This window comes from Dermacentor andersoni, chromosome 7 (assembly GCF_023375885.2).
Source record: "Dermacentor andersoni chromosome 7, qqDerAnde1_hic_scaffold, whole genome shotgun sequence".
Lineage (NCBI taxonomy): Eukaryota > Metazoa > Arthropoda > Arachnida > Ixodida > Ixodidae > Dermacentor > Dermacentor andersoni.
In genome coordinates, this window is record NC_092820.1 from 98,075,909 (window position 1) to 98,102,452 (window position 26,544).

General features: G+C 45.2%; 1 protein-coding gene across 4 annotated transcripts in view; it reads left to right on the forward strand.

Moving 5' to 3' along the window:
* LOC126534049 (uncharacterized) overlaps positions 1–26,544 on the forward strand; it is a 48,212-nt gene that overhangs the window by 21,439 nt on the left and 229 nt on the right. The window contains exons 2-7 of one of the 4 annotated variants that reach the window (XR_008613191.2): positions 499–563; positions 8,417–8,485; positions 13,302–13,358; positions 20,924–21,072; positions 21,132–21,223; positions 23,638–23,724. Coding sequence is in view for 1 of the 4 variants with exons in the window: in XM_050181270.3 (XP_050037227.1) it covers positions 8,417–8,485; positions 20,924–21,072; positions 21,132–21,223; positions 23,638–23,724 (397 nt within the window). In the remaining 3 variants the exon portion in view is untranslated. The remainder of the gene's footprint in view (positions 1–498; positions 564–8,416; positions 8,486–13,301; positions 13,359–20,923; positions 21,073–21,131; positions 21,224–23,637; positions 23,725–26,544) is intronic. The other 3 variants (XR_008613190.2, XR_011895743.1, XM_050181270.3) reach the window with 3 other exon arrangements.

The window sequence follows — 26,544 nt, forward strand, 5'->3', positions numbered from 1 at the left end:
TTAAAATGCTTCTAAATCACGTTAAAGTAACTAATATTATTGTAATAAATGCATTTCTTTTATAACTTGCTTCTGCATGTAATGCCCTCGGTGGAAAGACAAACAAGCGAAAGAAGGCACGACCATGCACCGATGGTATGCTCACGTGAGACTCTGTTTGTGGACCACCCAGAATGCAACGCCGAAGGAATGATAGCCACCCAGAGTGAATCTAGATAAACCAATGAAACTGAAGGCTTCTCGAAAGATAAACTGTGTCTTGGTACCATTAGTACTTACATCTTGCGGTGTCGCCAGAGCTCATGAAGATTACGAGTTACGCCAAGCTCGGCGCATCCTGCATAGCACCCCTGGTTAGGCAGCTCAATTCGTAGCATTAAGGAGTGTGTAGGCTTATGAATCAGGAGTAAAGAAGAAAGACAGCTGACCCTATTAGAACCGCGAGCAGTGGCTTCGCATGCCACCTGAAGGCGCCGTCTTTATTTTTGTCTTATGCAGGCTCGCGATCTCCGTGTTCCAGGCGCCGACCAAAGAAGGGTGCTGCAAGGGCCCCCGCCTAGACTGTAAGTCGCAACCGGTCTGAGGGTTGGCTATGGCACCGTAGCACTAAGACAGGTGGAGATGCGAGGCTTTCCATCCCGCTCTCCATGCACGCCGGCTTAAGGCGGCCTTAGCTCACTGCATCTTCATTGCCGTTCTGTAATAGGGTGGCGATTTTCGGAGTGCGGTGGAGCACGCGGAATTGTTTGTCGTAGGCCTAGGTTAGCGGCGGTCGGACAGCGTTATGGCGCGGTAAAATTGTGTTGAAGTGGCCTGGTCGGGGTTAATGATTGTATAATGGCAGAAAGGACCGGGTGGGGTGGGACGTAGGTCTTTAACATAGTCGAGGGGGCGTTGTTGATATGTTTGTGGTTGGGCAGGTAGCAGCGTTGATGTAAAGAAGTCTCCGGGGTGACGCAGAGAACTACCATACACCAGCTCTGCTGCTGAGCACGATAGGTTTGCGCGGAGGACGGCCCAAAACGCAGGAGCACAAGAACAAGGCTTCAAGACAGGTGGCGATATCAAGGTGGGCAGCCAGGGCGATCTGCAGTTGTCGGTGAAGGCGTTCCACCATACCGTTGGCACACGGCTGATACGCAGTGCTACGACAATGGCTGGCGTCGAGAATGCGATTGAGGCAAGGATACAAGTAGGACTCACACTGGAGTCAGTGGTCTGCTGTCACGGTACCAGGACAAGCAAACCAAGATACCCACGCAGAAATGAAAGAGCGGGAAACAGTCTCAGCGGTGATGTCATGCTTGAGAACAGCCTCCGGCCAGCGTGCAAAATGGTCGACCATGGTGAGTATATAACCAAAACTGAGACACGGGTAGAGGGCCTACAATGTATAGATGTACATCTCCGAAACAATGGCAGGGTGGATGTAAGGCTTGGGGAGGCGTCTTGGTATAACGGGAGACCTTTGTGGTCTGGCAGGGCAGATATGTGCGCGTCCAAGCGTGCGTATCGCTGTTAATTGTGGGCAAGACATGGCGCTGGGTGAGAAGGCGCTGAGTAGTCCGAAAATTTGGGTGACAGAGAGTGGAAAATCTTGCGACGTAGTGAAGCCAGAACAATAGGACGGGGACGGTGTGCTGAGACGTCGCACCACAAGAGTCAAGGCAAGCATGAACCGGTCAAAAGCAGTAGGCGGAGAGTACGGCGGTTCTCACAAAAAGCGGCGAGCTCTCTGTCACTCTGATGTGCGGAACGGAATGCGGCCCAGTCGACGGTTCGAGATGGACAGTCAACCGCGGCCATACAAAAATAAGCATCGGCGGTGGTGTTTTCGGCATATTTCGTGTGGCGGATGCCGGTTGTAAATTCTGAAATATAAGCAAGAAGTGGGATTTTACGTGACGCGTACTCCGATGAGTTGGTGCGGAAAGTATACGGCAGTGGCTTATGATCGGCCAACACGTAAAACTGGCATCCTTTCAGGAAATGTTGAAAGTGCTGTATCGTAGTGTAGATGGCTAGTAGCTCTTGGCCAAAGACGCTGTAGCGGGTCTCAGCAGGAAGTAGCTTCCGAGAGTGAACAGACAAAGTTCTCCATTCGGAGTTAGTGCACTGCTGCAAGATGGCACCGATGTTGGGGCGTTGCTGCGCCCATGGATAAGAAGCATGGCGTTCGCGACTACTCGCTTGGCTGCAGTAAAGGCGGCCTGGGCTTCTAATGACCAGGAAATGGCAGATGACGGGCCGGCGATAGACTGAAAGAGGTGGGTGAGCGGGCGACGCAGCTCTGCAGAATATGGTACAAAGGCCTGGAAAAATTAACAAACTCCAGGATTGGCGCAACTAGCGCAGTGTTATAGGCTGGGGGTAAGCCTCTATGGTCTTAACGTGGGAGGCGAAAGGGCGTATACCCTCTGATGATATGTGATGGCCCAAAAACTCGAAGTCAGATGTGTCCAAAACACCCTTGGAGGCGTTCAAAAACAGGCCGTACTGCTGTAAAAGTCGGAACAAAGCGCGTAGATGGTGCTCATGATCTTCTGGCGTAGGGCTGGCGATGACGCCATCATCAATGTACGCGAACACTGCAAAAGGCCTCGCGTGACCTCAGCGACGAACCGCTACAAGATGTTGGCCGTATTGCGGACGCCAAAAGGCATCCGCCTGTAATCAGGCAAGCCAAAGAGGACCGTGGCGGTGGTGTACGGTATGTCGGCTGGTTCGATGGGAATTTGGTGGTACGCCTTAAGCAGGTCCACATTGCTAAACATGGCGCATCCGTCCAGGCGCGATGTGTCTTGTATGTGAGGCAGTCCATAGCTGTCGTGGACAGTCTTGGCGTTCAACGCGCGATAGTCTACACAGGTACACCAGTCACAGCGATCACGCTTGGGCACTAAATGCCGTGGAGAAATCCACGCAATAGCCGACGGTGTTTAATGCAGAGCCCTAGCAAGTGCCCTAACTCCCATTTGACGATTGCTAGACAGTCCTCAAAGAAGCGGCGTGATCGAGCGGCTGCTGGTGGACCAAGAGTGATGATGTGGTGTGTCGCTCTGTCAATGAGGCTGGTTGGCATTGTTAAATCCGGAAAATCCGCCAAATTGTTTGGGAACGGAAAGGAAGGTGTCAGCGTGCGGATGCCCATGGCATCTTTGTCAGGCAAGCCTGCAGACTTGGTGAGACCAGTCAGCCTGTCTTTGAGGCGACGATGCCGAACGCAGACGTCCAAGTCGAAGTATGAGAGGAATTCCGAGCCAATGATCGGTAGAACCACGTCTGCAATGACGACGACCCATCAAAAAGTTCGGCGAAAGTTGAAATCGAGGGTAAGGGATCAGAGTCCGTACGTAGCTACAGAAAAAGCGTTGACAGCACGAAGCAATTGCATTTCTGACATGGAACTATCAGCCTTAGTCAGGGGAACCACGCTGATTTCCACGCCCGTGTCTATAAAATACTGGGCGGCGGAGAAGTTGTCGGTTACCATAACAAGGTGGTTTATGACGATAAGCGAGACCAAACGCCGCCGTCAGCTACCTCGGCGGGCGTTTCCCAGCCACGAATAGGAATGTGTGCACTACGAGGCTCGGTGTCGGAAATTCCGACAGTACCAGCAGAAAGCGGGAGGGCTTGGACTACGAGCTTGATGTTTGCGCGGAAGAGCGCACTGAACTGGGCGAGTTGAACCGTTCCCCTGTGGAGGGCTACGGAGTGAGGCGAACTCATCGCTGCGGGACTCAACGCGTGAAATCGCCGGGTATGTAGGCGATAACACAGCAGTGACGGACGGGGAGGTCGCCTCATGAACCTGATTGGCTAGCTACGCCACGCGATCGAGCGTGACGTCACCGGCCGCCGTGAGGACGAGTCGGATAGTCTGGGAAAGACGTTAGAGGAAAAGCGCTCGAAGCAAAACTGAGTATATGGGGACGACGCGCTCCCCGAGAAGCTATCGCATGCGGCACAGCAGTTGTGAGAGGCCCCGGTTGTCAATGTCCTACTCGGTGAGGAGCTGTTGGAGGCGGGTGCGTTCTGCGTCGTTTCCGAGGTGATGCAGCAGAGACAGAACCGCGCCTCGTTCTGCGGAAACCAAACTTTCGAATTCTGGGGCAGAAGGGCGGAAGGCGCAGCGGCAGTGACGAGACGTCCTACGGTCGTGAGTCCTGTTGCGCGGATGGTTCGGGCGGATCAGTCATTGTGTGGCACCTAGGTCACCACTTGTAGCGTTATGCCTCAGGAACGAAGGAGCCAAACAGCGGACCTGAATCGACGCAGGAATGGCACCGCGAGCCATGGTTTCGCGTGCCTCGAGGAGGTGCCGTTTTTTTTTCATTCTCCGGTGGCGAACGCTAACCGCATTCTAGATGCAGCTCAAGGGAGGACACTAAAATCTGAAATTGCGCTTCCTCATGAAGCGCGACATCTCATCCTAACGTGCATGCAAGGTAGTGGTCGCATCGGAGTTCTCCGGAAGACGCCAGCAGCATATGAAGCCGTCCATGGGCTTGTACCGTGCAAAACGTAGAATTACAAAAAAAAAAAGAGCCATGCTAACAGAGCGCATGCAAACAGAGCCATGCAATGGAGCCATTCTGCCGCTGCCACGGAAACCACGCGTCAGTCAAATAGACGGTGATAGGTCTACTTGCGTACTTCCTTAACTCGCAGGAAACAACAACAATACTAACAAAGAAACAAGGAACGCTCTTTTCAGCTAATTGGGAAGCAGTCAACGATCGTTCTACAATTAAAACTGCAACGTAGACTGTCGAAGTGCGATTTAGTGCTAACCTCTGGTGATATCGAGAGGTACTTCAAACGTAATAAGACTCGAATGCATGGAACTCGATTGCCAGCTCCAAGGCATTTGGCAGCCTCTTGCCCTAAAGGTCTTAGTCGCTTCAGAAATGTAATGTCAAGAAGTAGTTAGAGCCTGGAGCCACCAAAAAAAGGCAATTACAAGTCTACTCCATCAAAATATGTCCCTATAACAAAACTTGTTGTTGAGCTAGTTGTTTCATGACCTACAAACAAAGGTTACGGCGCCAAGCAGACGAGGACTTAGGGAGACACAAACGACATATGCGGGCGCAAACTTCCTCCTTTTTATTCACCAGAAACCACACCATTTTATACACGAAATCTAAGTGAAAAGTAATCACAATAGAGATAATCAGAGGTGACAAGAGCTAAAACTGCTCCGCGGCCTGTGATCGGTACTGAATTATCATGGCGGGTACATATGGGCATGGGGCCACTACAGGCCTAATCCGAGTATCCAACGAAATGCGGCTGCTTCAAGTTCTAATGTTACGGGCAATTTTAGGCTATTGTTTTTGAATGAGATTTGTTTGCCACTTTATGCCTATATGAAGGCGTGCTAGTGCACTGATAGCGTGCTTGATAGGTTTTTATTATGTTCAAAAAGACGGCATATGCGTCGACTCTTCTGTAGCTCCAGTTTTGTGCGACATATAGCTTTATTCTATTCACCAGTACATCATTGCGAAGATCGGCAAGCTTATTGTACTTAGGATTTATTTATATGTTGATGACTACCTTGTGCTTTTATATCTGTGACTAGCATTGGCGTTCCTGTAGCAGCATTAACTAAGCACCTTCTTGATTGAGTTTGGTGGACTAGATTTCACTTGGGCGTTGCCACAGTATAACTCAATTGAATTTGCGGACCTTAACCTTTGTTTCACGAAGGCCCACGTCTAATGGATGCATCCACCCAATGACTAAGAAAAGCCTTCAACCAGTTGACAGCGCACATTCTAAACTGATCAAGAGGGAATGGCTAATTCATACCTCAAATTGGCTATAAGAAAGTCACGCGAGCACAAACTTAGTACAGGTTTTAGTTATCAGATTAGCCGATTGGAAGGCGCTCGATTTCCTATCTCCGTTAATACAGTTGTGTGACGAAGACTCCTGCGGAAGATAAAATACGGTGAAAAAGTACGGAAATCAAAAGAAAGAAATCAACGCGCACGTAATTCCGTACGTACACCAGCTATCCGACAATAAAAAGAAGGTTCCAGTCAAATATGATGTGTGCATTCTTCTTTCCTCCATATACAAATTGGCCAAAATTAGACCTTTTATGGCGTAAAAGGAGCGGGCTACATACTCCGAGAAGCACGTCACACCCAACACCGATTGGGCTAGCGATGCCGTTTAGAATATTCCCCTAAGGCGTGGCAAGGTGTGTATTAAACAAACGGGACCATGCTTCAACGATCGAGCGAGAGAGCACTGGTTGGCGGTCAGCCGCATCATGGGCGGCCACTTGGGAGACCACTGAAAGCACTGTAGTTATGTGCCACTCCTCAACAAAGCAAAGGAAAGCAAGAAACCGCAATGAAAAGAAGATAATCGCGGCTTTCTTTTTCAAAAGATGAGGAAATAACTGCGCTAGCACGTCGTCACTACCATTAAGTGACAAAGAAATATCATTCACAAATAATAGCATGTGATCGCCGCAAATAATACAATATGCAGCGGCCTCATTTGGTTGGATACTCGATATTAAGCCTGTAATGACCGCGTGCTCATACGTACCTGCCGTGATCATTCTTGACATATCACTGGCCTACAAGCAGTGTTAGCTCCTGTCACCCCTGCTTATCTCTACTCTGCTTACTTTTCACTTAGATTTCCTGTATAATATTGCGTGGTTTCTGGTGACTAACAGTTGAAAGTTGCTGCCCGTACATGTCGTTTGTGTCTCTTTGTATTCGTCTGCTTAGCAGCGTATCGAGTTCTACATAAATGAACAAAATAGAGCTATCATTCTAAACTGAATCTGGCTCCCCACATTCAAAAACGCGTTCAGCAACGCAGATCAATTAAAGCACGAGGCTTACTTGCGAGAAATTCCCCAGAGCCCTTTGCATGTGGCCAGCACCAGCATGGTGGGAAGGAGAAAAACAACGGGAAACCGTTTGCTTGAAATTATCTTGTCCTTAAGAAGGGATATCGTTAATGATTGGTGTGAACGCTACTTCTGCGTCGAGGGGATGCAATTCAATGCAATCCGCAAGGACGGGCGATAATCTTTGGCGAATTATGTGCATCCTGCTTCGCATTTTAGTTTCCCTCACTCTCGGTGTCCGCCAATATGCCGAACGTCTGGCCCAATGGGAGGATAGAATTCAGTAAAAAAATAATGCCACACAATACTACAGAAGCACTCATTAAAATTTTTCAACAAATGGTCGTGAATAACGCAAGTTGAGTGAGGTGAAACTAACTCTTCAAATATGTACTGTACAAACACAGCAATGCAAGAAAGCATAATTTTTGCACAACAGCACACAACTCGAAAGTACGTAGAAAACACCAGAAGAAATCTTGTTGGTAAGCAAAATTGTGATACTTCATGATTGCATGAGAAATAATCATACCGCAAGAAGCAACGTTCCCGCGATATAAAAAAGAGCAGGAGCTCATTTTCAGGCCGGATAAATCATCTGCGTTGAGAATTTTTATCGCAAGTCACCGTGCATTCCTAGTGTAGTTGTTTCGCCAATAAATATCTCATTATTGTGGTGAATGAATGCGGCGCACACTATGCCGATTTAACAATTATGTGCGTCTAGAGAAGGCCACATGATGTGACGATTTTCCGGCAACATCATCTTCAGCAAATCGTGTTTCTTGAAACAAAAATCGTCACAGAGAAGAGCGAGCCTGACCCGTCACCTAAATTGACAATCATATTTTCAAAATAAAAAAATAGATTAGGCCAACAGTCCTCCTGTGCTGTAGCACTCTACTTCTATTGCGCCTAGCATTTCGCTAGAATGAGTGAATGTAATATGTCTCGAAACAAGAGAAGCATGACCGGCCATAAAGATAAAGCGGTATGGGCGAGTGATGGGCGTGCGTCTGGAACATTTTACATGACAATGTGCTTTTGCTATTGCTCTGAGGGAGGTTTTTCTCGTCATCAAATATATGCTCCCTTCTATTCATGTGTCTCATAATTTGACTATATTTGTGCGCAAAAGAACACTCGATTCTACTTCTTCAAAGACAGGTGCATACTGTCACCAAACTTAATAAATCATCCACCATCAAACTTCGGAGATTCTCAGTAATCAATTGTTTTTTTTTAAAGCAAATGTCGAAGTATGAATGTCAAATATGAGGAAGATGAGGCATATCAGAACAACACCTTTTCATTATTCCTCCCTCAAAAGGATATTTTTTGGATATACTACCGCGTCTGCATTCGTGACTTATGTTTAATCGAAATGTGGGTGCATTGAAGTAACTGAATATGTGAAAACCATATATAAAGATATAGTGCGCTTTCAATGGCAAATAAAAACTTCCTGTCACGCATGTGTCCGTATATGTATATGCAAACTAACAATCTCTGTTTCCTACTTCTTTGCAGAGCGTGGCGCGATTGAACAGGCGTCCTTACCATAGTCGAAAACACAACAAAGAAGGTACCATTAAAAATGTAAGCAACCAGTTTCATTCACGTGATACTAAACGTTCCCTACAATGGTGCTCTTTCTAGAGAAAATCGAGTGCAATAGTAAAGCCTTTTTATCGTCAATACTGAACCTTTATTGAATGCAGTCAACCCCCAACATTTAAAAGAAACAGGCGTGTCTAGAAACATCCCAGCGCTTGTTTTATGGTATAGACCAAATAAATGCATTTCGTCATTCCCCAGCCAAACGTGCCAGACATTGCGTTCGGCCCTGTCCGATTCTATTCTGATAAAATTGATCAATAATTTTGGCGTACTAGTTGCCCTCGTAAACTTCTTTTACTGGGAAAATTTGTTCTGTCTCTACTAGTGATTTGAATGTTGTCGTGGTGGGGGATGGGTACGTTGCGATAAAACAGCCGCAAAGGAACGATACTTCGCCAAGCGCCATAGAAAGCTGCAGGGTGCCAAAAATAAATTGCGCTTTCTTATTTCTTCTCAATGGCAGATGCTACATTGACTCACGATATGCTTTGTGGTGAAGCGAAGCAGTGCATTTCTTCCAATATTGACTATGTTTACAAAATTATAAAAACTTTACGGAGAAAATACAAATGCCTCACGTGGCTGGATACTTGGCAGCAAGTGTGCCAAAACAATTTGGATTATACATAGAAGAGGCGAAAACATAGGCAGATGGGCGAAGCACTTTATCAGCTTATGTTCAGGCACATATAGATTGGTGATAATTTCCAAGTGAAAAATAAATCTTTCCTGTGATTTGTGAGGGTGTACAAAAAAATTTATTTCTGAAAGTTTCCTGTTAAGCGAGAATAGTTAGGTTGCATGTTGAGCGTTCGTCGTGCCTCTAGGCGCCGGTCGGTAAGTCGGCTTCACTTTTAAAATTTATGCTGCTTCGTGTTTTCGCGTCTCGACATGTATTCACCTTTGCCACGGTGCCGCCGAAGAAGTCAGTGGCAGAGAAGACGAGAGAGGGATTAGTTTAGAAATATTGTTGTATTACAAAATTATGTATATATATATATATATATATATATATATATATATATATATATATACATATCGTGAACCACTATTATGCACCAAGATATAAAAACATGCAAATGCCACGTATGTGGACAAAACCACGATAGCGCTGCTCGGCCTCACTTGGAGAAGCTAAAATTGTTGTTGAATTCCGCCTGAATACGTAATTATACTCGCGTGCCACTTTCTGTGGCAATGAAGGGAAAGCTATGGAGCAAAGCACGCACAAGTGAGAGCGCTTCTGAAAAGAGACCCGTGTTTTCATCCACGTGAATCTTAGCTGGGGAAGACAAAACACAAACACCTCATTAGCAACAGATTAAAAACAGATGTAAAACACACCACTGTATGTACAAGGTTACTTATTTTTTTGGCGTTTCCCTTCCACGTCTCGCCAAAGCACGTGAAACTGCGTCGATTCATCGTCTCTTCAGGCCAACCAAAAGCACTCTAAAGGTTGGCGCACTACAAGGCGCGGTAGCACATGTGTAGATGCTCCGCACCCATAGCTTTCCCTTCATTGCCACAGAAAGTTGTACGTGAGTATACTGTTAATTTATTCAACTTATAATATAATAAAATCAGGTAGAAAATTTAAGTGAGACAATTGTTGAGCACGTTGAGAAACTCCAGATACCGCTTTCGGTTCCTCAATACGTGGCAGATAAAAATGTTTTTACTAGCGCGAAATAAGCCCGCGAATAAAAGCAGAATAGCCGCGTGGGAGTACGGGTCGACATACCCCCAGTTCATCAAGGAGGAGTGGAACTCCTCCTTGATGGATGAAGGAGTAGCGGGGCTGCGCAGAAGCGTAGCCCCGCTCTAGAAAAGCAAATCCTGGCTGCCCGGCGTGCCGGCGACCGGGGCAGATGGGCTAGAACTGCCGGTCCCGACGTGAGACTAGCCGGGTGCGCGACGAGTTCGCGTCCTCGCCGGACCTGCAATAACGTTTCTTTACTAACTCACTCACTCATAGCCGCGTGACTGGCCGCTCGAGGAACTGTGTGTGTATTCGCGAGCTTCCTTCACGCTTGGAAAAGCACTTTTATATAGCGCGTATTGAGCAACAGAAAGCTGTATCGGGAGTTTTTCGAGCTGCTCTACAATTTTCAATTTGACACTTTTAATATAAGCGTAAGATTTGGGAATAGATTAAATTAGATTAAAACACTAATTATGTAACTAGGCGGAAGGCACGAAAATAAGTTGAGTATCGCCAACAGGCTACGGCAAGCAGATATATATATATATATATATATATATATATATATATATATATATATATATATATATATATATATATATAAAAGCCGGAGTGCGCGATTTCTGGCACAAACGCCGGACCCTACTTGAAACGTTGTAGCATTCATAAACGGTTGGCACATTAGTGCTTTCCTTTTGTACGCTTTCTTTTAAAGGGACCCTGAACCTCCTTTCGTCGAATTGGAGAAATATATAGTTGCAGGTAAAACAGGCCGTTTCAGAAATACTTTGCCGCGACAAGTTCTTCAGTGCCTTTAGCAGAGGCGGAGTTATTGGCAATAAAACACGCCCTTAGCGGTGCTTCCGCTCCTTCTTCAATGCCTTCCACTCCGAAGGCAACCGCGGAGAAGGGCCTGCTCACAACGCTCCGCCTACCTGAGCGCCTTAGTAGCACGCAGTTCAAGCTTGATTTCGCATGTTGACGTAGGCTCCACTATTTCTGATATGCGCGCCTACGGCGCGCCAAACGTAAGCTAAAGCGCTGCGGTCCTCAGAGATCCGCAGTGCGCTGAGCCAGCGGACTCCTCGCGGCGCTCCCCGGCTGCCGCGGTACCTATACTACGTAGCTCAGTGCAGCTACAGCTTACTGTAGTGCGTATGAGCAGCACTTGCTTTTTGCACGGCACGGCATGAGTGCGTGCGCACGCTCAAATGCTCCATTCTGACCGTGCTACGTGGTTGTGACCTGCTTTGTCCTTCACTGGCTTGACCAATGCATAGTAGCCACATCAAACTAGCGCATTTTTGAAGCGCTATCGACAATATTCCAAGGCGTCTAACCAGGAGCGGTAGGGAGTGAGCGCACGCAGGCAAACGTGCGTGTGGTCTTAGCTGAAGTTTTGCGTGGTCCCGTGCTTGTTGAGCGTTCTAAACTTGTCGAAATCAGTGAGACCCGACATCTACAACACCCATAGCATGGTGGCCCGAGGAAGTTATATATTGTTACAAAGAGGAAGCCCGATGCACAAATGCATGTACAAATATTTACATGACGAAAATATTTCCCAGTGCCTCTTCGTGTCCCTCTTGCGCACGGGGTGCACCTTAACAATATAAAACTTCTGGAGTGGCAGACCTAGCTGCCGCCTATGGGATGCGAGAGAAACCGGCAGCGGCCACATTCCTAGATGCAAAGGAACGCGGCTCTAGCATAGGCGGCAGCGGTATACGCGCAGCGCTCCTTAGTTTCCGAGCTTGCGATGAAAAAAAAAAGAAATAATAAACCACTTAAGGAAGCATATCTGTCCGCACAGTCATGTCGATGTTTTCAATAAAAAAAGCTCCTGCGCAGATTTATTGACGCAGGATTTCAGGGAAGCCTGCTTCGTTAAATTATGAATGGTCTCTCCGTAGAAATTTAGTATGTGTGATGTGGTTGGCTAATGAACTTTCATAAATGTTACCCGCTAATTGCAGTGAAAGATACGAAAGGCGCTTGATATGATTCACACCTGGACTTTTACAAAGCACGATGATTCACTATATAAGCTCAATTTATAATTCAGGTTCTGCCTTCATTATTGTTAAATACTGCAATCTTGAAAACAGCGTTCACCTTGTCTCATCGCAATTTGCTCGTTTTGTCGCAAACAATACTCCAGACAGCACTCTCCAATATTCTTGTAAACAACCCTATTCCCTGATCAAAGTAGAATACCATCCAATCAATAAGCCAACTGCATCAATTCTAATTGTTCGGGCGGAGTGAGTAGAACAATAATTTACAATACACGCGCACGCAGAAACTGCCTAGGCACTCCTCATCTTTGGAGCGAAGTGTAGCTGGCTCTCGGCCAGGTTTCTTGCATCGGTTCTAAATTTCCCACGAAAGCACTTGTGCACTTAATTCGCAGAATATTTTATCCATCTACACTATGCGAGACTAGTCATTGCCTTATAATGCTTGTGCAGAGCTTGGGTGCAAGTTAGTAGTGTTTATGAGCACCCCATCCCTTATCACTTCCTTTGTGTTTGACTATCACAGCGTAGTGGTTAGAATGCGTGGTTTGAATGCATATGTTGCGGCAACTTGTTAGCTCGCATTATGGCATGGCTATATCAAACCATTTTGCCTGAATCACGAAATTAACATGATCGTCTCATTTATGACTCGGAAGATCTGTTCGGAAAAAGACGTCAACTAACAACTGCACTCACCTTAGGTGTACACTCGCATCAGATAATTCTGAAAGATTGCACACAGAAGCTTCTCAAAAGCAGCGACATGCTCTACTGAATAAAAATTTTCATGAATACTGTTGCTCCTGCGTTATGGAGGAACAAGCTTGTAAGCATCTCGTTATCACGCAATGCTCTGCTGTGTGAGGCGGAATATGATTCCGTTCGAGGCTTCTAAACGCAATCAAAGAAAGGCCAGTAGTTTTTCAAGCGAGATCAAGATTTTGTGTAGTAGGTACGCATTCGTGCTTGTGTTTGTGTCCCCCTTACTATTCTGACGAATACTCGCCTCCGATTCCGATAGACTTTGGTAATATCGCTAAATCTTGTTAATTTATCTTTTTTTCTCCAGATCTCCTCCTCCGCGTTCTCCTGACCGATGGAAGTCACTCTTTGCTCAGCTCGGCGAGTAAGACCTCGAGCTTTGCGGTGTGCTATCTCGTTGAGGTTGATTGCGGGAATGCTTGGATTCGCATGCGCTGGGAACCAGAGCAATTGCCTGCCGTTCTTCTCTGCATTGGAGAATTTTGCTTCGTTGACTCTGATGATGTGCTATGCCCAGGAGAGATCCTTCCTTTTGCATAATTTCTAATGGCCGCTTCGGAATCGCTAATGATGTACTGAACATTCGTGGAGACCAATGCTAATTCAATGGCTACCTCCTCTGCTGTCTCGGAGTGTTTGGCATTAACTGATACGCTTGTAAGGAGCTTTTGGGTGCGATCTACGATTACTGCTACGTAGCTATTTCTGTGTGGGTATTCAGCCGCGTCTACGAAGGTTGCTCTGTCGTCTGACCCAAAGCGTCGGATCATTTTCTCTGCTCTACTCTTGCGTCTGCCGTAGTTGTAACCTGGATGCATGTCCTTGGGTATATTTGGTACTAGGAGTTTTTCCCGAATTTCTCTCGTTATCCTCATCTTTTCCCAGTAGAGATTGTGGTAATTCATTCCTACTTTGCTCCGTATATGCCGTCCCGTTTTGGTTAGCCGTTCTGCCTGAGATGTATGTTGTGCTTCTATGAGTTCATCCAGGGGCCCGATTTTTATTAGTCATATCATAAGAAGCCAACAAACACTGACACCAAGAAAAAAATAGGGGAAATTACTTGTGCTTAATAAATGAAATAAAGAAACGATAAATTAATGGAAATTAAAGTGGATGAAAAAACAACTTGCCGCAGGTGGGAACCGAACCCACAACCTTCGCAACCCACAACCTTCGTGGGTTCGGTTCCCAACTGCGGCAAGTTGTTTTTTCATCCACTTTAATTTCCATTAATTTATCGTTTCTTTATTTCATTTATTAAGCACAAGTAATTTCCCCTATGTTGTCCTTGGTGTCAGTGTTTGTTGGCTTCTTAGACTAATAAAAATCGGGCCCCACGGTTAACCCCCTTTCTTCTCGTTATTACATAACGAGGGTCTCGAATCCGGCAGTATTGATGCCTTCAGGTAGCATATGTGGGTTTATTGACCCACATATGTTGCCTTCACCCTAAAAAGATCACGTTCTCGTGACGCCTGCGGCAAAAAAGACGTTCCACGTCCGCCGCCAAGTTTTGTGAGTGGTGGCACTGGCTAACACTCCCAGGGTTCTACTAGGACACATAAATACCAAAGAAAGTGGATGGGAAAACGGCGCCGCGGTAGCTTAATTGGTAGAGCATCGCACGCGAAATGCGAAGGTTGTGGGTTCGGTTCCCACCTGCGGCAAGTTGTTTTTTCATCCACTTTAATTTCCATTAATTTATAGTTTCTTTATTTCATTTATTAAGCACAAGTAATTACCCCTATGTTGTCCTTGGTGTCAGTGTTTGTTGGCTTCTTATGATATGAGTTCATCCAGTGTGTTGTAGAGTCCTAACTTTAGCAAGAGATCCGTGTTTGTACTGATGGGAATCCCTAGTGCTAGTTTGCACGCCTTTTTTATCAAGTTGTTAATTTTAGTCTTTTCAGCGGCAAACCAATTGCGGAGGGCTGCTATGTATGTGATCTGACTGATTACGAACGATTGTATGAGCCGCATGATACTTTCTTCCTACATACCCTGGTGCTTGTTAGTAATTCGTTCGATTATGCTCAAGGTGCTTGTTACCGTTGTGTCTAACTTATTTACGGTTTCCCCATTTGTGCCGCTGTTCTCGATTACTAGACACAACAACATGAGCTAGTTGGCTATTGGGATATTAGCCCGTTCTTGGTGTGTAGCTTGATTTCCTCATGAGCCTTGTTTCTGTCGTATCCTTCGGGAGGCCTGCCCGTAAGTGTGGGGTGGTACAGATTTCTCTGCAGAGCATGTGAAGTTTGTTCCTAAGAGGCGTTCCTCTACTGTGATAATTGCAGTCTGGAGTCGTTGTGCTATTGATCCGTCGCTGCCATCGCAGGTCCAGATAATAATATCGTCCGCGTAGATTGTGTGATTCGGGCACTCTATGTGATTTAATTTTTCGGGGAGTCCCATCAAGACGAGGTTCAACAGCTTCGGCGAGATGACAGTGCCTTGCGGCGTGCAGGCCCCTCCTCTGTCGATCTCGGGCGACGTGAGCCCTGCTACGGAGATGACTACTTTCCTATCTGATAGGAAGCTCTTGATGTACTTATACGTCCGTCGCACTAATCCTATTCGTTTGATGTTTTCCAATATGGTTGCGGGGTTAGCATTATAGAAAGCCTTTTTGAGATGAAGGCCCAAGATGGCCCTTGTAGATCGCGTTTTATAATCGATTATCTGAGGCTTAAGTTGAAGGATCGCATCTTGTGTCGAAAGGTAATTGAGAAATCCTTTCATTGTATCTTGGCATATGTTATCATCCTCAAAGAAGTTATCTGCTTTGTTTAAAATTACATGATCCTTTAATTTTCCGACGCAAGATGTCAGGAAGATTGGACTGAGGTTGTCGATCTCAAGCTTCTTACCAGGTTTTGGAATGAGCGTTATCGTCGCTGTCTTCCATCGAGCTGGCACCTCTCCTTTTACCCAACAATCGTTTATGTATTCTGTTAGTTTGGCGATTGATTCATTATCGAGATTCCTGAGAGTCTTGTTGGTTATAGCGTCCGAGCCTGGGGCTGAATTGGTGTTTAACTTTTAATAGGCGTGCCATTACAAGGCTTCGAGGTTCGCACTGGCTGCGAACCGGCCTTGGAGCCCATAACCAGATGAAGAAAAAAATACCTTTCTTCCAAAGGTGCTATGGGCAGAGTAGGAGAGTGCGATGCAGCCAAATTCATACATAAAGGTATCTAAGGATCGATGCATGAAATTAATTGGTAATCATGTGTACTTCAACATACAACACACAGTACGTACACCTTCATACGTACAAGATATATTAGCACAGTAATTTCATTACAAAGAAAATAAGCTCCAATCATTGCACTGGCAAAATAATATTAACATAGCTCTAGTAATTATACCTAGAATAAAAACGCTTTGATACCCACACGTTCTGAGTTGTAAGAAGCATGCATCACGTCAGGCCATTTACAGTCACAGTTCTTCAGCGGAACTTTAACGTGGCGTTTTTGGATGACTCTGGTGTCCGTATTTCGGTTCAGGGGCTATTCAGGTTATAAAAACAATCAAGTGGTGACTTTTTATGTGCCGAACATCCAATTCAATGATGTGCACATAAAAGTCCAGTGCTTGTTCCAGTTAGCCATATACTCTAAAAGGAATAAAATAAGTTCAATTGTGACATTGTCATTATGAAATGCAAATACATAACACTGTAAAAGTTAACAAACGGTTCTTCATCAATCTGAAAATTATAAGCATGATGCATGAAAAACAAAAAGAAATCAGATCTCTTGGCGTAATTTCTTTTAAACCACAGAAGCAGCTTAGTTCGAAATGGTGTAGGATAATTTGTTACTATTGGCATAAAAAGTTGACAAGACTACATTTGCCTTCGAATTCCGCCCCCACCGCGATCTGGCCACTGGAACCAAAGTTTAGCGGCGACCATAAGGAAAACACCATAGCCACTGCGGCCAGAAATTTCAGCGGCGCGGTATACTATATCGGTCACTTTCCGCACCACTGTCGGAACACGTACGCGTTTCTGCTGAATATATATGCATATTTCGTCAACGCAACTTAATGGGAGCTTTCGTAATAACAATAATCTCATGACCGTTGCAGGTATCGCGAGAATGAAGAAAAGATATGCACCCAAGCATTATCCTCTGCAAGAGTAAAATATCAGAAAATACACTATAATGCCTTGCTTGCATCTCGGTACAGTAAAGGCTCTCTACAAAGACTGCGTGAAAAATGTATAGCCTACTGCTGAGCGCAATTCGAACGCGCACATGAATGATAAAGAATCAAATAACTTGCCTGTTTTGCGACAAGCCTTCCTCCACCGACGTTGATGATGTCGCACGAACACCGACCAACAACTGTAACGCATCGTTGCGCGATGAAGTATCCGTGCAGTTGGTGATTGAAGGCGCTCAGGCGCAGTCAGTAAGTAAGCGGATCACCCATGGCACTGGTAGGCACAGACTAGATGGATCGCAGCCGATGAAGACGCGATACGAAACACGAAATCACGGCGCAACCGCGCGATTCGTTTCGGGTCCCGGTCATTCGCGGCGCGCGCGCCGAGGGAAGAAAGTTCATCCACTTACGATTGCCGCACGAAGGTGCGGCGTGTGAAACTTGCTCAGACGAGGAACTCGCTGCCCAGAAGGAGGAAAAGAGTCAGTTGCTCTATTCTCGCTCCCGTTTTTTTAGAGTGTATTACAAATATTTCTATTCCAGTTCTGCGATCAGCCCTTCGCGCCCGCCCTTACTTCGCATGAAGTCACGCAACGTCACACAAATCGCGATAGCTCCCCATCTCGTATGACGTGTGGTATGATTATGCATGATTGGACTCAACAAATGAAAACTAGCTATTTCTCATTTCTTTTTATTTCTATTTATTTTTATTTCTGATTTCTTCTGATTTCTGCCTTTTCGCCATTAGATCTCGGCTATTGGTCAAAAGGTATAGGGCTGCAGCCGCTTTTCCTACCTGTCATGCGACGTCACAAAACCGCGAAAACTCACCCCGCCAAAGTGATGTGTACGCGTTAAAGATGCATTATTATACCGAAAAATCTCAATTTTTTTAAGAGCCGCAGGCTGCCCTGTTTCGAAAGGAATAAAAGATAGCTGCCGCCGATCGCTCAAGCACTGGCTACTCGCACCTGCCTGAGAGCATGGGTTTATTTGCGTACAGTAAAGCGTTTTGTGTGGCGTTGTAACGTTCTCGAACACTTTTGGCACTTTTATAACCTTAGTCTTCCGACGCATCTTTGCAGAGGATCTGTCTTAGCAGCACTCTGAACATTTCTTTGCATGCCGCCACTATTTTTTACCAGCCACGGCAATCTGGCCTTGTAACGTTCTCGAGCACTTTTGGCAGCTTTACAACCTTACTCTTCCAACGCATCTTTGCTGAGGATCCGTCTTAGCAGCACTCTGAACATTTCTTTGCATGCTGCCGCTATTTTTGACCAGCCACGGCAATCTAAGTAAGGGAAGGCGAACCAATCGCAGACGCAGGCACCACCCTCTTCATCCGGTTATCGATTTTCAATGTACTGGATGGCCCATATCCAACACCTGCAAGACTAACCTGCGTACGATTCAGAGTATTCAAGCCCAAGTCCTTAAGATATGTCCTGTCTTACCACGCAGTGCATCAACAGCTGAAACCATTGCCCTTGCTCAGGATTATCCAATCACGACGCACATTACCGTTGAGACAATGCATATGCATCTCAGGAATTATGCTAGGACCCCTTCCCACTACTTGGCCAGCCTCACTGCTGCAAGGCTCTGCTCGACATTTAGCGGTATTGTCAGTGCACATCGTGTGTCGTTTACTTCAGGGTACGCACCTGCGGCCAAGCCAGCGTTTCCTCCGTGGTGTTTGAGCCGTCCACAAGTACATATAATGATTCCAGGACTACAGAAGAAGAAAGATCTACCGGCCCCTGCTCTAAAACAGCTGAGCTTACTTCTGCATGAAAAGTACAGCAACCACGTGCACATCTATACCGATGGATCGACTACGTCGTGCAGTTCTGGTGGTGCCGTGGTTATACCAACGCGAGGAATTACACTGCGGATCAAGACATCGCGTGTCACGACCTCAACGGCGGCAGAACTAAAGGGCCTGCGTCGAGCACTGGAATTCATTGATTCTGAAAGACCTCGAAAATGGGCTGTGTTCTGTGATTCAAAACCGGCATTACAGCTGCACGCAGTCAGTTCTCCGACACGTATGTCATGACCAATTGACATACGAACTCGTGAAACTTTACCATGATGTCCAAGAAAAAGGCCACGAGGTCGTTTTTTCAATGGGTACCTGGCCGCTGTGGAATTAGTGGCAATGATTCCGCCGGTAACGCTGCTCGCACAGCACATCAAGAAGAGCACAGCGTTCCAATTCCGCTTTCGAGGACTGACGCTGCAAGGCAGCTCGGACACCTGGCACGCAGTCTCACAGTGACCGAGTGGAACTCGCCAAACTTACGACTTACACGACTGCATCGACTAAACCCCTCCCTGCAACTCCGACCTCCACTCGGACTTCCTCGACGCGAAGCTGCGCTTCTCTGTTGCCTCTGGTTAGGAGTTGCCTTCACGAAGGCATAATCTACATTAATTGGAGTGACTGACAGTGCAGCATGCGAGGTCTGTGGCACCAAAGAAAACATCGACCACCTGCTGTGCCACTGTCCAAAAAATGCCCTAGAGAGACAAGTACTTGCGAAAGCTTTCCAAAAACTGGACAATCGGCCGCTTTCTGTGCAGGTGCTGCTGGAACACCGCCCCCATCGCCCGTCGGCACATAAAACGGTGAAGGCGCTTTTGTGTTTCTTAAGGACGGCGGGTTTGTGCGACCATCTGTGACGATTAATGCAATTTCTGTAAAACCACACGCGTCAGCGAACTTGCCGCAATTTCATTCTTTCCTTCCCTCCTCTCACCTTGTGATCTTTGTTTTCCCCTTTCCCATTTCCCCGGTGTAGGGTAGCCAACCGGACGTTATTCTGGTTAACCTCCCTGCCTTCTACTTCTTTCTTTCCTCCTCCTCCTCCCTGGCTCGGCCCCATCAAATCCCTGTCCACTTGCGCGTGCTCCTCGCCTCTTGTCACTCAATTAGATAAGACAAGCCGCGCAGTGTATGCAGTGTTATTCATCTCTACCCAACGATTGTTGGGTAAAGAGACGGTGCCAGGTCAATGGAAGACAGCGACGATAACGCTCATTCCAAAACCTGGTAAGAAGCTTGCGATCGACAACTGACCTCCTATTAATGAAGAGAGAGTTTGATTGGTCTCTTAAGACAAGCCTGCGGGTCACCACATGATGCCTGCTTCGGCGGTTACACGAATTTCACGTCAGAAAATTGGAATAAAAACATACTGGAATGGTTTTACGTCATACGGCTCCTTGCTCCATTTTATCTTGGCTCGAAGTGGTTCTTATCCATCGGTATGAACCTAAAGTTACGATGCGAACGCATTCTTCGTTCAAGACGAAATTTTCTTCAGCCGTTAAACAGTCTTTCCGAGGCATATTATAGGTTGACTTCGTAGCTGTTTTATTATATTTGCGGGTCAGTGGCCACAATATTTTTCGAGGAATATGTTTGCACCTGGCGTGCTTCGTAGATTAACTTTAATTTTCTAAGTCACTTGGCGCATACTTGGACCACGTGACGAAGTGTTTAACTGTATTGTTAGAAGTACATTTACCGTACCCAAGAAAACCTTTCATTTAGCGCCACTGCACACGTCTTACAGAGAAAAGGCCCGTTGACGCTAGTCAATGAGATTTTTGTCCCTACCTCGGTGTTACTTCTTTTTTTTTCTGGAACAATGCAACGCCTTATTAAACGGGACAATTTGGTTATTCTGCTGATTAGCAATTTAAAAGTAGACATTCATTTTTTCTTTGTGTTAGGTTTTTTTACAGCTCTACTATAATAGAAGCCTGGTATGGGCTGTGAATACAACTGCAGAAACGGACACAAGATGCCGAGTGGACGTTGTTACGGCGGCGAATGCAAGTTATGTCAACTTTAATAGAACATATTATTGGAAGGATAAGAAGTAAGTTGTCGATTGTTTTGCTAAAAAACATTTTGTATTGAACTCTGGTGTTCCTACAGAACAGTGAACCCCTTGGAGGGAGCTTTGGTGGTTCTGAGTATGCTCAGCCAGGAAAGTTGGAAATCGGAGGGGATGCTTCTTCATGGGCATGGTAAGTAGCAGACTCTCTATTGCGCCTTATATTCTGCAAGTAGGGCATGTTTTTCTTACAGACTGTGTATTTCAAACTGAAAAATATCAAAAATACATTTGCAGGCTACCCTAGAAGAGCGAAAGTGGCAATTTAACCTGTTACTAACATTGTTACTCTCAAGAAGTCTATAAAAGTATCCATCAAAATGCGCATGCATGAAAGCTGCAAAAAATTACCAAGGTGGAGCTGGTACTGTATTCAATCTCAACATGCACGCAACGTCTATATATATATATATATATATATATATATATATATATATATATATATATGTATATATATATATATATATATATATATATATATATATATATATATATATATATATATATATATATATATATGACGCGCTACCGTTGTCACATCTATTCTGACCGAGTGGTCTATGTTCTGTAATATCTGGTCATTAAGTATCTGTTCGGGGTGGTGACGTCTTTGTGGTCGTTGCATCTGCGTCATGCAAGCTGTTTTACCTCGCTCTTCCTTTGCTGCAGTCACCACGCTATCGTCCTCATGCATCGTCTTCAACCTGTCATATTCGCATCTTTCGTCATTGTATTCTAATCTTAGGGCCGTCATTCAATCGTGATTATTCCGCCTTTGTCATCATAAATTCAACAGCCCATCTTTATTGGCAGACCGTTGTCGTGATACCATCGCATTCGTGCCAAGCTTGTCACTCCATCTTCGTCATGCGACTCTCGTTGGGCCACTGTCGTCGCGCCATGATCTTCAGTTTTGTGGTGCACTCATTTTCATGTCATCTGCATCATGCACTCGCCATCCTGCCATTTCTCTTAAGACGTGGCCATGCTCTCTTCCTCACTGTATTGTCGTACACAGTCCTGGTCATGCATTTATCGTCATGCCGTTGTGGTGCCGCCTTTGCGGTCTTTTCATGATCATCATTGTGACTTGGACATCCGACTGTCCTCAAGATGTTATCATAGTGTTTTCGTCACGCCATCGTCATCAGTTCCTCATTTTACGATCGCCACCACTTCACTATAGTCATCTGAGTGTTTTCAAGTTGTAATCATAACAGCTTAGTCTATCCATCGAAGTCTTTCCTGATACGTCATTTTATCTTTATCATCAACGTCTTTGTTTTGATGTCGTCACACCGTTCATACTACAATTATCTTAAAGGTGTCTCCAGTTGTCATTGTTATGCTTTCCTCATCATTTAAAAGTAGGCATCTCCTTTTCTTAGAAGGGTTTGGGATAGTTGGTTACAATTCATGATCAATGTTATCTGCGCACCACTTGGAACGAGGATAGGAGAACGATAGACACAAGCGCGAACTTTCGGCTAGCTTGCGAAACGTGTTTTGCTAAAGAGGAGCCATAGATGTGTCGGCCATCGACATGTCTGCCTTGGGTATCAAAGGTATTACCTTGAATTTATGCCGCTATTGCGAATCCACGTGTTCAAGTCTTTCTTGTTGATTGCGCCTGCATATTTTACTGTATCTTTCACGTTACATCACAGTCATGCATGCATATAAATCACTTGATTTCCTACCATTAATGCCAGCGGGAAGTTTGCGCCCTTGTGTCTGTCATTCCCCTGTCCTCGTTTCAAGTGGTGCGCACATAACATCGATCTCATTTTCGTGATGCTGTCGCTGTTAAAATGCTCCCACATTCGATCCATATCATTCCTTCGTCACTCCATGGTCCCTTCGTCGGTGTAATAAAGTGGTCGTCATGTCTCCGTGTTCGTGGGTGACCTTGGCAAAAAAGCGCCAAACCAAAGTGGCCCGGCATGGCAGTATGTGGCGATAGACCGAAGCAACTAATCTCTCACAATTACCACTACACGTGTTAATTAAACGTCACTTCAGGAATATGGGCTATCGCTACACTGCTCGATTGCTATTTGCAATACCGTCGACAGCTAGCGAAACATGAGATCTGGCATAATTTCTTTTTTCATTTCATTCTTTAGGGAAGCTAAGGAATGTTGCAGTGTTCGATTTTTTTTAACAAAAACACGGATATGAGTTGGCTTTTTTATCTACTTAAGGTTATTTTAGGTTCGCGGCAAGACGAATGCCTATCTGAGTGATCGCTAATTAGCGCTGTCTTGTGTGCGCTGACTGCTTCTAGCCTGGTAAATCCTTTAATCGATCACTCTACAAACATTTGCTTCAGCGGCAGCGCTTCCGGCATTTTAATCATTCTGTCTATCTAAGAATCACCCAAATAACTGCTACATATTATAAATGGCTTGCATGACGTGATTGAGCATACGCCAAGTTCCCATGCCCGTTACTGCTGTTTGCTCTATAATGAGCATGGCTGCATGATAGCAGTATGCAATATATACGGGATTAATTAATTGTAATGTTTCTTTTTGGTTTTTACAGATCCCGCGATATTTTGGGAGGAGGAACTCCTATCTGTTGATGATTCCAAAGTGTGTGGCGTTTTCTACGTGAGACCTCGATTTGGGCGTAAGTATGGGGATAGTGGCTATTTATTAGAATATTGAAGTGGAATCAAAGAAATATGTAACTATATTTAACTATATTGTAGTCTGTATTTTTCTTTAAGCAAAGTAAAATCGAACGCTGTAAGCAATCATGTGATATGATGTCCAGATAGGTGAAGTACCTCCTTTAAACCATACGTTCCGACACTATCAAAATAATCGTTTTAGTTTATTGCACATGTAAGTGATTTGAACAAACCGTAAGTACGACGTCATAGTTCTGCGGAAATTCGCAAGGTGGAGAGAACTAATTAATGAAGGGATATGAGACATCCAAAAAAAGTAGGTAATTACTACAACCTGAAATGCGCAACATTGGTAAAAATGCTGAATTAATGGGCTGACACGTAGCGCTTCGGTGCATTGTTTGCAAACCCTGAAGCGCTACGCGTAACACTGAAAAATGTGGCTTTGCTCAGGATGTGTATGCTTTCAAATGTACAACAGTTATCGCACATGGGGGAATGAGGGAAATCGGCAGGTGTCATGAGCGCAATGACCGGTGTCGAACACGTCATGCTGCCGCATGACGTGCTTCTCACGGATTCGCACGCACCAGCGGGCCATGCATTTCGGAAGCCACGCGCAGGTATTGCGTGGCGGGGCAGCGCTGGGTAGCGCCGGTTACACTGAAGGTGAAGCTTTAGCTCGGAGGAAAAGACCAGTCAAAAAACACAAAGGACAAGAGGAGAGGTTCACACCACAACGACTTCACACCACCAGTCGTTGTGGTGTGAGCCTCTCCTCTGGTCCTTTGTGTTTTTGGCTGGTTTTTTCCTTCAAGTATGTACCAACTGGCCCAGATTTCCTCTTCTCTTTAGCTCGGACCCATCTCCGATGCGGCCTATTCAAATACATGTACAACGAAAAAAAAAACGTCTTTTCTGAGATAACATCTCAACCGATTTTAATAAAAATGTGTTAGAAGATAAAATTACATTCTCACGACCGTTGTAAGCAGAATTTCGACTTACAGCTTGAATTTTGCTAAAAAGATTTTCACACATGCGACAGTCTGAAAAAGATTAAAAGGACGAAGTTTACAAATTAAGAGCTCTGCAACATGAAGAGACATCGCGGTTCTGTAAACGGCCACTACTAGATCTTAGAAACCAGACAAACTTGGTATGTAAACTTTATATTTTACGTGAAGTTGTTACGTTTTAAAGAAGGTTTCTGCAAATGCTGTATTTACGTATTACAAATTTTGTTTAGATTCATGTGTGACATATCAATTTTGTCAGCTTTAGAGTGCTATCAGATTCAATTCACAGAATCGGGATAAGATTTTTCCTTGCTCAGTTACAGAGTTGTAAAGTTTATAGTTTCGTTTTCTGAAATATGGCATTTTGCCAATTTTTAATAAAACGTTTACAAAGATTTTGATTAGACGATCACTAGTTTCTAACTTATTCTTTCAAATGCAGCAAGCCTCATCAAATTTTGCGCTGTTGTTGCCGAGAAAAACTAATTCTCCTTTTACATGCATTTAGAAAGGAGCACCCGAGCTAAAGCTTCCTTTTAAGGAAGCTCGGTAGTCGAGTCTCGCTGCAGCATACGCCCTATAAATAAATTGTTTCGACGGTTGCAATAGGTTATGTCGCTACATTGATTCAATACTAAACGCATGACGGTCGAGAGTTATCGGGAAATGCGCGTGATTGGTTCTGCAAATAGTTCGGCCTCCAAATGGGTCTGTCGTGTCCGTAGGCAAACACACCGGAGGTGCACGCCGCTTGTGCCGCAGAGTTCCTTGCAGTATCAGCAGACAGCGGTCGCCTCCGCGTATCCCCGGCAGCGCCGGCAATGCTGGGGAAAAACGAACCGGAAAGCTCGCTTTCGCGCATGGCGCTCGCCGCAAGCGTCTCAATGTAAAAATTACAGGTTCATAGGCCCCAGTGTCGGGAAGCGGCAAGTATAGGATGCGAAGCAAGTAGTGACGTAAATACACTTTCGTATGTAAGGACAACTTGCCTAGCAGGTGATTTGTGTTGTGACCATACTATGAGGAGGCCACGTATTGTGAGCACACCCAAAGAACAGCTTGCAAACGATGCCCGGCGAAACTGTCGCTACGTGAATGTCTCTTCTTGTTTGTGCACACTTTGCACGTGCACGAAGTACCAGCCCAAGCCAATTCGTAGGCCGTTGAAATGTCTTGGGCTAACAGTTACATAAAGTGCAGGTGATTGTCGCCATGTGGATATATCTTCTAGGTATACGTCGCAATAAGTAATCGTTTTAGATCATCGTGTATGGTTTCGCTGTCCAACCACGTTGAAGCGTGAGTTGGAGATTTTTTGCCGACGGAATCACATTTATTAAGTAATCACATTTACTTTAACTGTGATATCTTTATTAGCTTCAGTACATCCAGGATCAGTTCAATTTCCTGGTTAATATTTAATTTGGTTTCAATTTTTATTCAAAATTTTCGATCGCGTATTGGTAATCGACGATTCAATGTGTATTCATGACAATAATTTCCATTTAAACCTCTGCGAAGAAAATGTTTTTCTAAAATACTAATGGTGTGAGGTAAAATAAACATTTTCTCTTAGAGGAATGGCTTGGGTGCTATAGGTATTAAAGGGGAGATGGGGTTGTAGTAACTTCACATCCTGATCCATTCTGCTGTTTTTGTGTTACTGCTTCATCTTCAATAGTAAAATAGAAAGTAATGCCTCTTTTCAGCTGGATAGGCAGGTGATATCAATGTAGGAAATAACGTTAATAAAGCATGCCGGAATGGGAACATAGTTGCGATGTCATATATTCTACT